This window comes from Tenrec ecaudatus, chromosome 4 (genome assembly GCF_050624435.1).
Source record: "Tenrec ecaudatus isolate mTenEca1 chromosome 4, mTenEca1.hap1, whole genome shotgun sequence".
Classification (NCBI taxonomy): Eukaryota; Metazoa; Chordata; class Mammalia; order Afrosoricida; family Tenrecidae; genus Tenrec; species Tenrec ecaudatus.
Genome location: NC_134533.1, coordinates 145,727,715 through 145,743,143, shown reverse-complemented (window position 1 = coordinate 145,743,143; position 15,429 = coordinate 145,727,715). Strand labels below are relative to the sequence as shown.

General features: G+C 47.7%; 1 protein-coding gene across 1 annotated transcript in view; it reads left to right on the top strand.

The window, feature by feature from the left end:
* EPHB1 (EPH receptor B1) overlaps nt 1-15,429 on the top strand; it is a 387,857-nt gene that overhangs the window by 368,375 nt on the left and 4,053 nt on the right. The window contains 3 exon segments of the mRNA XM_075548849.1: nt 141-290; nt 11,957-12,150; nt 14,041-14,196. Coding sequence (XP_075404964.1) covers nt 141-290; nt 11,957-12,150; nt 14,041-14,196 — 500 coding nt within the window.

Below are 15,429 nucleotides of genomic sequence, written 5' to 3'. Positions count from 1 at the left end.
GGTGTGGCAACACTGGCTCCCCTGTTTCAGGAGACACAGCAGAGGGCCGAGGGAACGGCAGGCTGAGTTTTTTTCCCCCTGTTTTCAATTAGAAATCCAAATGGTTGGGCTGACCAGCTTTCTTCTTCTCCTTCTTCTAGGGGGGCAAGATCCCGGTGAGATGGACGGCTCCAGAGGCCATCGCCTACCGCAAGTTCACTTCGGCCAGTGACGTCTGGAGCTATGGGATTGTCATGTGGGAAGTCATGTCTTTTGGAGAGAGACCCTATTGGGATATGTCCAACCAAGATGTGAGTTACCAGCCCCCATCCATGCCATACATACCACAGGCATCTTATTGGGGCCCCATCACTTGGACTTGAGGCACTCAGGGCAAGGGTTGCAGATGTTTGCACAAATGTTTCAATGCCCTAGAGAGCTCATCATGGAAATGTAACAACATCAATCACCTTGAAAGGTTCCCAGGACACAGAATCCAACCCAAGAGATAGAGGGCTAGATGGCCGTGGATCATACATAGTAGATCCAACCCAAAAGGGAACTGGAAATTCTCCTCTGCTTCAGAGGCCCCAGCCTCTCAACATGCATGGTAGAGAGGAAGAACACTGGTCAGAGGGTTAGGTCTAGACTTCAGTCTTGCTCTCCCTTGGAGATGGCTGCTGTACTGAACCACTGCATGTCCATGGCCCCCACACCCCTCTTCTCTGAGAGCCCACCCTTCAGTGAGCTGTCAAGGAAGGGGGTGCTGAGAAGGCTTCCCAACCTTTCCAAGGCCAGAGGAGTCAGCCCTAGAGAGGATGATCAGCATTCTCCAGGCTGTCTGCTTCGGCTAAGAGACAGGGGTGGGGAAGGAAAGGGTCTCTTGAGATGCTCAAAGGAGCAACATCTTAGGGAGTTGCTACTGGGAACTTTTGGTCCATAACTAGTAAAGAGAGAGTGAGTACTTTAAGGATCATTTTCTCCGACGCAGTCCTAATCCAAAGCTACCCCTGCCTCTGACTCTCGACTCACCTCCTGTGAGCATTCACTTGTCTATTATACGTGCATAGTCCAGGTGGAATGAAGAGGGAAGTTCACAAAGCCTGCGTGCTGGGTTCCTTTGCGCAGCAGCCCCATGTACGATGTCCAAGGCTGTCTGTCTTCATGGGAGCAGAAGGCCTCAACCTTCTCCTGAGGAACAACTGGTGGTTTTGACCCTCTGACCTTGTCGTTAGCAGTCCAGTGCTTACCCAAGAAGGGAGTAGGAGGGCTTCCAGGGCCTATCACTTTCCACGAGGGAGCTTGGGTTTGCCTAGCTACCACCTGTCTGTCTGTGGAGGCGCGTGCGTTGCTATGGTGCTGAACGGTTTTCAGGGGGTAAAACAAACTGGAAAGAAAGGCCTGGTGACCTACTTCCAAAAACAGACCAATGAAAACCTGATGGAACAAAGCGGTCTCGTCTGCATCTGATCACGGGGACCAGGAACTGTGCATGGGACCACCGTGAATTGTAGGCTGACTTGATGGCAGCTTGCAGCAACAAGGCAGATGAGCCCAGGCCGTCCCAAGTCCAAATCTAGTGTCACTGGGCAACCAGCAGCACTGAAAGCAGCGCATGCTTGGGCGGGCCTTGAGCTACTTGTAAACATGTGTCATCTGCCCTCAGGAATCCCACTAGCCAGAGGTTTCGAGCCATGGCAGTGATTTAGAAGACTGAACTAGGGGAACGATCCAGAACCCTGGGAGACGTGACCCAGTGAGACGAGGGAGGGCGAGCTGGGTGGTGCCCTGCTCGGTGGACAGCGTGGCTTAGCACAGGATGAGCGAAAGGACAGCATTGTGCATTTTTAACCAGGTCTCAGTGGCAGCCATGGGCAGCGTCTGGGCCCTCTCCTATCTGTGATTACCCATGCCTCGCCTCTGCTCCTGTAGCGTGTCCAATCAATAAGTGGCAGAATTGGCGCTGAGGCTTCTCTGATGAAATCAACTGCACCCTGCATCTGCCGGCCCATCAGCTAGAGGAGCACGAATGGGAGCCAGGCACGAAGCAGGCCCCTCTTGTCCTGCCCACGGACTCTAATCCGATTAAGAACAATTCAGCGCACAGAGGATGGATTATGAAAATTGTCTGACAGGCAAGGGTTGACATTCAGCATATTCTCAGCAAATCGCTCGCCTATGTTGAAAACAAATACAATTTCTGATCTTAGAGTTCCAGAATTCCCAAATCATTCATTCAACAAACAGTCGTCGCATACTGACTGTGACTAAGCATTGTGTTTGCTCCTCTCCTTGAGGGGTTGCAGTTCACTGGCACAGATATAGGGCTTCGGGGACATTTGGGTGCAGGAGGGAAGGGAAAGCTTCCCAGAGAGCTGATGTTTGAGCTGGGTCTCAAAGGGAATGTGAACATCTGCAAAATAGCAGTTTATTCTAATTGTGTTGCGTTTCTCCCAAACAGAGTCCCTAACCATTGTTCCCAGTGTAGGCCAGCTCCCTGTGGAGGTGGGAGGAGACTTCATGCCCATTCAGAAAGTGTCTTAGGGCCTCACCTGGGAAAGAGCCAGGAGGGGCTCCCAGCTGCTGCAGCCCCTCTCATCAGAAACCACTGAGGTGCTGACAGTAAAGGAGTTCACAGGCGACAATGGAAAGGCTTTAAGGAAAAGAATTGCTCAGGCAAGTTGGAGTGCTGGTAATTGGGCTTCCGGAGCCCAGGAAGGTCTTTGAACATGTACAGAGAGTTTGTCAGCCGGAGAGAGCAACTTGGAAGTTCTGCTGCTTGGATCTGATTGACAGAGATAATGAGACTGGCGGTGTCTGTGGAGAGGAGCTGAGATTTCAGGGAGACATCAGAGCTCAACTTAACCCCCTCTGCCCTGCTTCCTCTGCTGCTCTGAGCTCCTCCACTTCACTCTCTCAGGCAAGATGGCCAAGTGGCACCACCCACTGCCCAACTCATTAACGCCAAGTGCATGTCTGGGGGCAGCCAGGAGCCCCCACCGAGGGCGAGCTAGCAAGGGGAAAGGGCCGCTCATTCTCCCAGGCACTTCATCCCAGCTCCACAGAACATCCTGCCCTTGAATTCCGTGGAGTCTCTGTGCCTGCCATCTCTGGGTGCCTGTGAACAAGGGATGCCCCCACTCCTTTCCCTGTCCAGGGAGTGACCACAAGGTTGTTGCAGCTCATTCCAGGGACTCGGGAATATGCTTGGGATTCACAGTTGCTGATACCAATTCTCTCACTCCTACTTCGTCATCCTCCTTCTGGCTTGTGGTAGTTATATAATCGTTTGTTAATGTGAGGATTAAGAGTGAAGGGGTGGACTCTAGTCTGTTAATCAGATCATAGCCAATGAGGTCTCTGTGTAGGCATGGCCTTCTACTGAGAATTCTGGGAAATCAGGATTTTCCTCCTTGGAGGCAGAAGACTTCTCTCTGAGTTCACTCCCTTGGAGACTCTCTACTGACAAGGCTGACTTCCCATGAGACATCCTTGGGGAAAAGCCACAAGGACCTACCCTGATGCAGCCCTGGGAACTGGAAAAGCCATGTAGAGACCCCTACCAGCACTAAGATGCTTACACCACCACTGGATCCAAAGACTTTCTCCCCACTGACCTGTGATCATCCTGCACTCGACATCGTTGTATGTGCTTCATGAGTCTGAAGAGAACTTTATAGTTGGGTATTGAACATATGGGCTAATATCGGACTTATGGGCTTGGACTGGACTGGGTTGGGATGTTTTCTTAATGTATAATTACCTTTTAGATAAAACTCTCTTATACACATATGAGTTTCTATTTATTTGTTTCTCTAGTCCAGCCGGACAAACACATGGCTGTTCTAATCTTTTATCTTGTCAGCATCTAAGTAGTTCTGTTATGGGCCAAGGAAAGGGTCCCAAGGCTTGTGGTAATTTTCACCTCTGCTCAGTAGGACACCCTCTAACTCCAGTCTTGGGCCATATGTTCCTACATAATTCATACGTGTTCACTGGTATTTAGATCTATCAGATGGATAATTTATAAGTGTTTCTCTAAGCACCCTACCTGTCCTCTTTACCTGCTAATGAGGTGGGCACGGAGGAGAACCAACCATCTCCAAATCCCATTGCACGGCTGCTACTTCTGCTGTTTCTGTTGTTGGCTAACATCAAGTCACCTTCAAACTCATGACATCCTCATGCACAACAGGATTAGGGAAGTAGATGGCCGGGCCTTTCTTCCTAGTCTATCTTCGTCTGACTAAAATCTGTTCAGCGTCATGGCAGCACAGGAACCTGTCCTAATGGTCAAGTGGTGGCATTGGCCAGGCGTCTCCTTCTCCAAAGGAAGTCTAGCATGGAAACACCGCTTATCAGAGCCTCATTACAGGACCATGAGTATTATCTCATTTAGAGTAATGTTTTCTCAGTAAATTATAAATATGACCCAGAAGAGTTGGTAAACACGCAGATCCTACCAAGAGAATAAAACTCTCTAAATGCATAATACTTTGAAAAAGAGTTGAGGAGATAAATCCCACTCAGACCCCACTTGATGACTTCAGTATTTTAATTTGGGGGGGGTGGAGAGTGGAGACTCATTTTCTCACATGTGCAAGAACTTTTCATCTTCCCAGGGAATTAGAGCGAGCAGTAACAAAATTCTCTAGAAGAGATAGTAGTAAATGGAGTAAAGCTCCTCTTTCAAAGCCAGGAGGAGCCTGATGATGAAGTGGGTTAGGCATCGGGCTGCTAGCCACAGGGTCAGTAGTTCCAATCCTCAAGCCACCTGGGGGGAGGACAGTGAGGCTGTCTAGTCACATAAAGGCATATGGTCTCTGAAACCCTGAATAAGGTCTCTCTCTGTGTGTCAGAGTCAGTTCAAAGGCCCCGTGTTTGAATCATGAGAGGGACTTCACAGAGCCAGCCTCTGCTGAAAGGTGACAAATAGGGATGTGGTCGTCCCAAGCCCCCACTATGTGCTTCGATGCTTTTCATACATAATTTTCCCACACCTTCCAAACGACCCGTAACAGAGCAGTTCCCCACTTACCTGAGAAAGCCTTCTCTATCCTAAACATGGGATCAGTAGCAGCCACCACCCGAGGAGCTGAGGAGCGTGTGTTCCATGCTCAACCCGCGTCACCTCACTGAGCCTTTTGATCCATCTGAACAAACCCCACCGGCTCAGAGTCAAGGCCCCTCCGGCTCCTAAAACCCTACTTACTGCAGACAATCACTAATACCGCAGTGTGGAGCTGGGCTCTTGGCTGAGCTGCCCAGGGTGGGCGATTCGTGGTTCTTTGATGTTCTCTTAAAAAGCAAGCAAGCACATCAGCCCAAGCCCCAAGCCCACTGCCATTGAGCCGATTCTGACCCCAGTGACCCCGTGTAGCGGTCCGAGGTTGGAATGTTTTCACAGAAGCAGACGGTCGCTCACAGAGGAAATATAAGAACAATATCGAGAACAGCCTTGCAAAAGAAGCCCAAGGGAGTGGCGGCCAGAGGAGGTAACCGGGCAAAGTCTCCAAGTTAGGTGCCATCTCGAACTCTAGAAGCCACAGGAAGAAGAATCAGCCCGCACGCATTCCCAGTCTCTTGCTGTCAGGCAGATGAAGGGCTTTGGGAACGTCATGTACCTGGCTCCCACAGGAGGGCTCTGCACCCACTCTTATGGGGCAGCGTTAGTCTTGTCGGTGGGGGGAGTTAGTATTTGGATCTCCAGCATCAAACCATTGGAGTAGAGGGGCCAGAAGGTTAGGAGAGCTGAGAAGCCCCAGCTGCCGTGCACTCAATGGAGTGTAATGGAGGCTTCTAGCCCATGAAGGAGTCCCTGCGTGATGCAAACAGGTAAGCATTTGGCTACTAACCCAAAAGTTTCAGGCTTGGAACCCAACCGGGGGCACCTCACAAGAAAGGCCTGGTGATATGCTTCCGAAAGATAATACCCATGCATTCCTTGCGGCTTTCCCCTCTAGTCTGCATTGTCGGGTTTCCGTAGTTGGAATCGAGGTCAAAGCAATGGGTTTCAGTATTTTGGTAGCCCCATGTGAAGTTGAATTTATATACTAGCTCCTCCCACTGCCTCCAGGTAGCTTGCTGGTAAGCAACCGAGAAAGGGCAGGGACCAAATAGGATCTCCCGCTTATCTCCACAATGAGGGGAGATTGGGTGAGGACCCTCAGTTTGGCTGCCTAGAAAGATGTGGGGGAGAGGCTCTTCCTTATGAACCTGGCTGATGGATCTGAAGTTCCGGAGCTGCTCTTCATGGGTTACAGTCAATGCCCTCGTGTGTGAATGAGATTGGTTCCTGAGGATGTACTTAAGTTTAGGACCTGGTACGTATGGTTCTTGCTTAGCTTTCCTTCAGCGCAAGAAACTGGTGGACGGCTGTTCATTGATTTAAAAGCTGCATGTGACACCAGAAAAAATTATTACGACGAAGAATATGGCAAGCAGGGGCAAGATGTAGTTCAAAGTCAGGGCACATTTACATACAAGTTAGGGCAAATGGAAGCGGTCCGTAATCAGCTAGATCTTCATAACGCAGCAACTGTCTGTACCGGTTTCCCTCGGTCTCCCTGTTGGGTGCCCAAAGACACAACTCCAGGGGCTATGTTCCAGACGCAGAGGTCTAGGAGGAGCGGGGTTGGATTTGCTCAGAATGTAGAACCAATTACCTCTGCTCGATCCCCAGCCCTCATGCATGTCTCTTAGCCTCCTGAGCATCAATTTCCTCAGAGGGAAGTGGGGGTTTGTGGCACTATGGTGTCTTGTGTGCTGCTTTCATGCTGGAAGCTATGCTACCGTTCATTTAAGTGCCAGCAGGGTTAGCTAAGGAGGACAGGTTTCAGCAGAGCTAAGAGACTATGAAAAAGGATCGGGCTGCCCTCTTCTGAGGGATTAGCCACTGTAAACTATTTGCATAGCAGTAGAATATTAGCATAGTGCCAAACATATTCTAAAAGAATCCCCTTAGGTTGAAAGGCACTCAAAATATGATTAGGAAAGGCTGTCTCTCCCAAGTAGAATCAACTTTAATGATGGGGATGGAGCAAAGCTTTGGGGACTTTGCTTTGCCAGTGGAGCATGACTCAAAGAGAAAAAAAGCAGATGTAAACATCCATTGGCACTTAGAACTTGGGATATAAAATGTATGAATCTAGAAAATTGGAAATTCCCAGAAATGAACCGGAATGCAGTAGCAGGCTGAAATGGACTGTTATTGGCTATTTTGAATCAGACAATCCTATGGCTTTCTCTGCCAGAAATGACAATTTCAAGAGTGAGGGCATTGCCTTCACCATCAAAGAGAACAGGTCAGTGTCTGTCTTGAAGTACAGCGCTGTCTGTGCTAGGGTTGTACCTATGCACTCACCAGGAAGCCTAGTTTACACAACCCTTATTCAAGTGCGCGCCCCACTACAACGCCAATGATGAAGAGACTGAAGAATTCTGCCAACTTCTTCCGTCTGAAATTGAATGAACATGCAAACAAGGTGAATGAAGACTTACTGACGATGGGAACACAGAAGTTGGAAGCATAGAGGAAGTCCCAGTGGTTGAAAAATATGGTCTTCATGTTAGAAATGAAGCTGAGGATGATAGCAACAAAGCGTGATAGAATCTTGCAAGACCAGTGACGTCTTCATTCCAAATATGTACTTTTTCCACATGCATCTCATCAGATAGAATACTGAGGACATCAATAGACTACATTTGTGGAAAGAGATGATGGAGAAATTCAGAATCATCAGTCAAAACAAAGCTAGAGGGAAACTGAAACAAACCAAGGGGTTGGTTACATGCAGGGTCAGATTGAGGCTGAAGAAAATAAAATTTGAGTCCATGAGACCCAAAGTACAACCTGGAGTACATCCCACTTGAGTCTCAAGAACGGATTTGATGCACTGAATGCTTAACGACCAAAGACCAGATGAACTTTAAAATATCTAGAACATCATATACAAAGAAAGCAAAAGGAGGTCATTGAAAAGACAGGAATAGAAGAAAAAACCAAAGTGGACGTCAGAAGAGACTCAGAAACTTCCGCTGGAAGACAGAGTAGCTAAAGCAAATGGAACAAATAGTGAAGTGAAAGAGTTGAGCAGAAAAATTTCAAGGGCAGTTTGAGAAGATAAAGTAACGCATTATAATGACATGTGCAAAGCTTGGGAGTTTAGAAACTCAAGTGAAAAGCGCACACAGCATATCTCAAACAGAAAGAACCGAAGAAAGAATTCAAGCTTCTCATGGGAATATTGAAAGATTCTATGGTCAAAACAAGGTGGAGGTGCTGCAGGACCAAACAATGGTTTCTTCAGTTATATATGGGCTGGGTTCTGTTAACTGTAAGTTGGGACTCAACAACACCTAAAAACAACAACAACCAACATAGGAAAATACTAATACAGGAAGTATGAACAGAAGATGGAAGCGATACACAGTTACTGTACCTAAAAGAATGGGTTGATATTCAGCCATTTCAAAAGGTAGTACACAATTAAGAACCAAAGGTACTTAAGGAGGAAGTCTAAGCTTTACTGAAGACATTTGCAAAAAATTAGGCTCCAGGAACTGGAATATTAATTGAAATGTTCTCAAACTTGATGCAGCATGGGAAGCATGCATTAGTTTATGCCCAGAAGTTTGGAAGATTGACCAACGAAAAGAAATCCAGATTTTGTGCCCAATTCCAAAGAAAGGTGATTCAACAGAATAAGGAAATGATCAAATCATTGGAACAGAACAAAGAGGTTAAAATCCAGGTTTAAAATTAGGAAAGGTATGAGCCAGCATTGCACCCTTTCATTGGATTTATTCAATCTGTATGCTGAGCAAATAATTCCAGAAACTGGCCTATATTTTTAAAAGGCAGAAATAGGATTGGACAGAGGTCCATTCGCAATCTGCAGTATGCAGATGATACAGCTTTGCTGTTGAAAGCCAAGAGGAGAAAAAAATAAAAATAAATACATAAATAAATAAAAGCCAAGAGGACTTGAAACCCTTTCTGATGAAGACCAAAGGCTACACACATCAGCAGGGATTACAGCTCAGTGTCAATAAAACAAAATTCTCCATAAATGGACCAACAGACAACATACGATAAATGGCTAGAAGATTGAGGTTGTTAAGGATTCCATTTTCTTGTGTCCATAATCATCTATCATGGAAGCAGCAGTCAAGAAATAAAATGATGGATTGCACCGGGGAAATCTGTGCTCAAGGCCTCTTTGAAGAGTTAAAAGGCAAAGATGTCACTTTAACAGCTAAGGTGCACCTGACCCAGGCGATGGTATTTTCAGTCACCTCATATGCGTGTATCAGCTGGACAACAAATAAGGGAGGTTTCAGAATAATGGATATATTTGAATAATTGTATTGGCAGAGCCTTGAAAGCACCATTGACTATCAGAATAAAAACAAACCTGTAACAGAAAATGTTTAGCCGGAATGTTGGTGGTGGTGTTCTTGTTCTCAGGGACCAGTAAGTAGGTTCCGACCCTTTGTGACCCTATGCACAGTAGAAGGAAACACATCTTCACAACTGTTCCTGTGCCTGAGCCCATTGTTGCAGACAGATGGTGTGTCAGTCCATCTCTTCGAGGGTCATGAAGAGACAACTCCAGAGTATATTCGCCAAGCTCAGATGTCTAGGAAGAAGGGGTTTGGAGATATTCAGAATTTAGAAGCCGTCCCCCCTCTCACTGTCCCTCAACTTTACTAAGCCTTAGGTCCTTTTCCAGAGACTAGTCTCTCCTGATAATATGCCCCAAGGACACGAGACCAAGTCAGAATGCGCCCTAGAAAGGAGGATGGTGACACTTCACCTCAGGCATTTAGACAGGCGATAGGGAGAGAGTTGTCCGGAGAATGAGATCCTGTTGCATAGACAGTAAGCAGAACAGAGCAAGACCCTTGACAGAGTAGACGGGCAGAAGGGTTGCAACAATGGGGTACAAGCACACAATCCTTGTGAGGATGGCACTGGCCTGCTCCAGGGTTTTGTTCTGTTTTACATACGTACACACGGATGCCGTGAGTCGGAGCTGGCTCAGTGGCACCTAACAACAAAAGGGAATGACAAGCAATTTGACCATTCTTTGGGAGAGATGAAAATTTAGTAGTGGAACACATTGTTCAAAAGTGAGTGTTTCTGGTCACTGGCATTTTCTATACTGATAATATTCGTGTGCATGATATGCTGGGTTTTTGTTTTATATTTTTCACCAGGTTGAATTAGAAGAATAGTATGCTGGGGGTGGTGAAATAATATGCTTTGTTTCTCCCTAATAATTTAGGGCTATCATATTAATTTATGTTCATCTCGTATCTAATATCCTGTGCAAAACATACTGTGCACAAACATTGTGAAACTATAAACTGATGTAAAAGACTCACCTTTGGTCAGCTAGCAAAGTAAAAGCTAAGGAAAGAAAGAGTAGAAGAGAAAATAATAAAATTAACCACCTAATATAAATCTAACTTTAAAAAAAAATTAAAGGTCAAAATAACTAACGATCTATCTACAAACTCCAGCATGTTTTTTTTCCCTTTATTGCTTAAGGTGCTTTAACTGCTTGTTTTATTATAAAATCGATGTGTAATTATTGTGAAAAAATAAAAAATACAAGTAAACAAAAAGAAAAACATAAAGAACATTCTCATTTCTATCTGCCCAGAGGCAACTGCCATTAACTCCCTGGTATACATCTTTTCCACTCCTTTCCTATGCACATGTATAATTATTGTTTTATTATTATTATTGTTGTTGTTTTTCAAAGCAAGATTTTATCCTACCTTCAGCTCTGTAGCCCATTCTTTTGCCTAATATTACAATGTGAGCATATTTCCATTTCAATAGATACACTTTTGAAACATTTTAACGCCTGCACTGTATTCCATTGTGTAAGTATTTATAATAAATTCAGCTACTCCCATATGTTTAGCACCTGGATCATTTACAATTAGCTTTGCTATTATAAAAAACACGGAGAAGGCATAATTGATGAAAATGAATTAGAAATTAGGAAGTAAAGGGTAGAAAAAATAGGCAAAAGTACTTAAGGATCCAAAAGTCTTTACAAAATAACTCCCCAAGCACCAAAAATGATTAAGACCTAGTGAGAGGTACTCTGATTTGTTCCCATTGTTGTTTTCCCCGTTGCCATTGTACTAGAACAAGGTACTTAACCAAGCTCTTTGCACCCTGGTTTATGTTGCTGCCTCATGAGCATTCAGACGGGTGATGCACAGTGAGCATCTAGGGAGTTCCTGGCACACAGTAGGGTTTTCATTAAAGGTTGAATCCTTTCCTCCCTTCTTATTCCTTAGGAAAGAAGGAGGCCATCACTGGTTTGGGGACTATTCTTGGAAAAAGAGTGGATTCACTGGGCTTCTTAGCTCTCAGGGTTCCATCACCACTGGTGTCCACTGGTGTCCCATGGGGCACAACTGGGTCCGATGTCCTCTGAAAGAGAAGCTTGGGCATCCTGCAGTTCATCCTTGAGCAGCAGCAACGAAAGAAGTCTGTGTCGTCGAAGCCCTGGGTAGTGCACATGCTTAAGAAGGGCTCAGCTACTAACTGAAGCCACCCAGAGGTGCCTCCAAAGACTTGGCATTCGGCTTCCCAAAGGGCACCGTCCTGAGACGTCTCGGGTGTGCAGTTTTAATCTACGACTCGTGGGGCTGCCGTGAGTTGGAATTGGCGCAAAGGCAACTAGTTCCTGCTAGTGCGTGTTGGGTCCCACTCCAGGTTCTAGGGAGACACGAGGCAATAACGTGGTCTTGCCTTCTAGGAGCCCAGAGTCTTGGGGAGGAAAGAAGCCAAGAGCACTGAAAAATCCATTATGGTGAGAGGCTGGTGGGCACCGAGGAGGCTTCCTGTGCCAGACTGGGTCAAGGAGCTTCAATCTGCGCGGGCTCATTAGTGAGTGACTAACTGTTGCTTCATTAACTCCTCACAGCTGTCCCCTGTGTATCACTACAGGTCATCAATGCCATCGAGCAGGACTACCGGCTGCCCCCACCCATGGACTGCCCGGCCGCTCTGCACCAGCTCATGCTGGACTGTTGGCAGAAAGACCGCAATAGCCGTCCCCGCTTTGCGGAGATTGTCAACACCCTGGACAAGATGATCCGGAATCCGGCAAGTCTCAAGACTGTGGCAACCATCACCGCCGTGTGAGTCTAGTGGAGGGTGGGATGGGTGAGCTCAGAAGCAGGGGGAGAGCAATTGCCAAGAATACCAGCTTTGGGTGGTTGAGAGAAAGCTTAGGGTGGTCAAGGATGTCCACTAGTGGAAGAAGTTGTAAGGACCTTTCCTTTGTCTTCATCTCCCTCTCTCCACAATATCCCCTGCCTCCAAGGCTGCGGACAGACAGTAAGCGATCTGGCTGGGTCTGTCCCCTCCACTGAATTCCAGTGGTCTGGGCACAAGGCTCTGGAGTAGACAGATCATGATTGACCTGGCTAGTATGATGCACCACTTCCGGGTGATCGTGTCTCCAGAATCTACCCTGTGAACTATACCAGTCCACGGGGCACAGGGTGCTGTAGACTGGGAAGTTTGGTGAGTGCAGTAGCACGTAAGGGCCCTGATTGCTGAAGGACAAAGAGATGCTAGTGTTTGGATTTGTTATGAGCGAATGCATGGAACACCTGCCCGCTACTGCCTGGCCCTGTGTTACTCTGTTTGTTTGCATTGTTAACTCATTAATTCATTCTTTCAGCCAGACTGCATTGGGTGCTTGGCAGTGTGTCCTTCGGTTGTGCACAGGGTCACTATGAGCCGGGACCATCTGGGCACCTAACAATATCTTGGCAACAAACCACATGTGCCACTAGCAGTGTGCTTGGTGCCCGTAGTACAATAAGAGCAAGAGGTGGTCCTTGTCCTCCTGGGTCTTAGAGTCATTTAGGAGAAGCAAACATTCATCAGATGACCTTACCCAGAAATGTCAATTGAGAACCTAATAAAACACTGTGGTGGAATGGTACAGGGGACATGGAGAGCATGCATGTTAACCTAGTGTAAGGAAAGGCATCCCTGCTGAGTGACATTACAGCTGAGGGGAGAAGATGTGCTAACGGGGTATAAAGGGAGATGGGAGGAGAGGACCACAGGATCCAAGCCAAGGCTCTAGCATGTGCATGGATTAAAGCTGGGACGGACAGGACCAGTGTAGCCAGAGGCAGGTGGTGTGAACAATGCCAGGCCCAGACTAGGCCTTTCAGGTCCTGCTGAGAACTTCAGACTTGACTCCACAGAGCAATGCACACAGAGAGTACAGAGCCAAGGTTCCACAGGTGCCGGGTGGCATTGGAGGCTAGTGGCATGATCCCGACTGGACCTCCAGAAGAGGCTGGCCACAGTGTGGAGCTTACGTTGCAGGAAGGCTGTGCCTAAGGACAGACTGCCAGCGAATATTGCAGCAATTCCTGATAAGGAGTGGGTGTTTTAGATGAGGGTAATGTCTATGGAAAGAAATGGATGAGTGGGAGAGTTGGGCGGTGAAATCACGTGGACACGTGGACACAGGTGAGGCAAGTAAGGGAAATATGTCAAGAGTGCTTGTTGGGACCCTGGGTACCTGGTGGTATTTTAAGAGTGCTCAGGTCAGTGGCAAGCTGCTCTCTTCCCCCCACCTCACCCCCCGCCTCAAACCTGAAAATGGAACCAAAGGTGGGGTAAATACAGGCCATTATTTGGGGGAGAGTGTGGAAAAATGGATGCACAGATTTTTTTAAGACCATGCGTTTGGATGATGAAGTGCTGAGATTTGATGGTGCAAAGGGCTGAGAAGCCTTTCCTTCCTTCAGACTGAGTGGTGTCCATCTTTTTGTCTGGGTAAACTGACTCGTGACCGGATCCAGAGGCCAGGGATTGGGCACTGGCCATTGAAGGTCACTCCGATGGATAAGAGAAGCAGAGGGCAGGGCTGACCAGGGTGCCCCAAATCCTCACCCAGTCAAAGGTGCTGCCGGCTGTGAGTTCTGCCCCAAGCTCAGAATGTGGCCCTGCCCACGATCCTGTGCAGCTGGGGGCTCAGCTGCTCGTCTTTGTCTCCCCAGGCCTTCCCAGCCCCTGCTAGACCGCTCCATCCCAGACTTCACAGCCTTCACCACCGTGGATGACTGGCTCAGTGCCATCAAGATGGTCCAGTACAGGGACAGCTTCCTCGCCGCCGGCTTCACCTCCCTCCAGCTGGTTGCCCAGATGACATCAGAGTAAGTAAAGAGAATCTACCTGTCGAGCCTGTGGGTAGGATTGGGGCTCCTTGCCTATAATTTGAATGGCGTGTGAGCCCGATTTCGATAGAGACTCCAATGGGAGTCACTAGGTAGAGCAGACAATTAAGTGCTAAACTACTAATCAAAGAGTTGGTGGTTCAGGTTTCCCCAGAGGTCCCACGGAAGAAAGCCCTGGCAACATGCTTCTGAAAGGTCACAGCCAGTGAAAGCCCCTCGGAGCAGTTCTATCCTGCGCACGCGCACACGGGGGTCTCTAGGAATCAGCATCATCTCCATGACAACCAACAGCAGCATAGTGGAGGAGCCTCCTCCCTGGGGCGCCTCCTGCACTGAATAGAACCAGGCTGGGTGAGGAAGCCCCACAATGGAGGAGGACTGGCGATGTGGGGTTGAGGAGGCAGAGCTGTGTTTGGGCCCCCAAATGAGAGTTCTTCAAAGTCAGAGCCATCTGTCATTTGCCTAATCACCGAGCCCCTCTCCCCGTTTAAGTTTTTTAACTCGGCCTATCAAAGAGAGCATCCAGATGGAACGGACAGAGGCAGCCTGCACGTTAAGCAACGGAGCAGGAAGAGGCATTGCCCTGATTCAGCTCCAGGCTCAGGCATGTGGGGAACCTGTATTCGTACTCAGCACTTGTAAATAAGCATATCTTTTCCACCCCCCACAAATTATTTACCAGCCAGCCAGCCACCCCACAGGAGAAGGGACGAATGCAGAAAATACAATGATTCAAATACAATGAAAGCCAGGGAGGATCCCACAGACCCACGCAGTCCATCACTTCCCCAGGAAGGTTCTGAGTCGCACCGGCGCTGGGAAATGTTAATAGGTTCTCCTCGGTAAAGAGGTTCCCCTGGTCAAATAAATTTGGGAGATACTGCACACTTTATCACCCTCCTGGAGATTCACTGTGCATATTAGCAGTGTAAAGGCCACCAGCAACCCAGAGATAGAGAAACCCATTTAAAATGATTAAATGCCACGGAGCTGTATTTTTGAGGGGCGGGGCTCGGAAGACCTGCAGTTGGCAAATATTCATTAGTCCCACCCCTTCCATCCTACAGATTCAGAAAGCAGGTGATGTTAAGTGCCCTCCCTGAAGATACGGTGCTGCCGAGGGCCAAGGCGGGGACTAAAGCCTCCTTTCCTGACTGCCAGCTCAGTATCCTTTCTCCGGTCCACCCCCGGGCTGCAGTGGTTCCCATAATT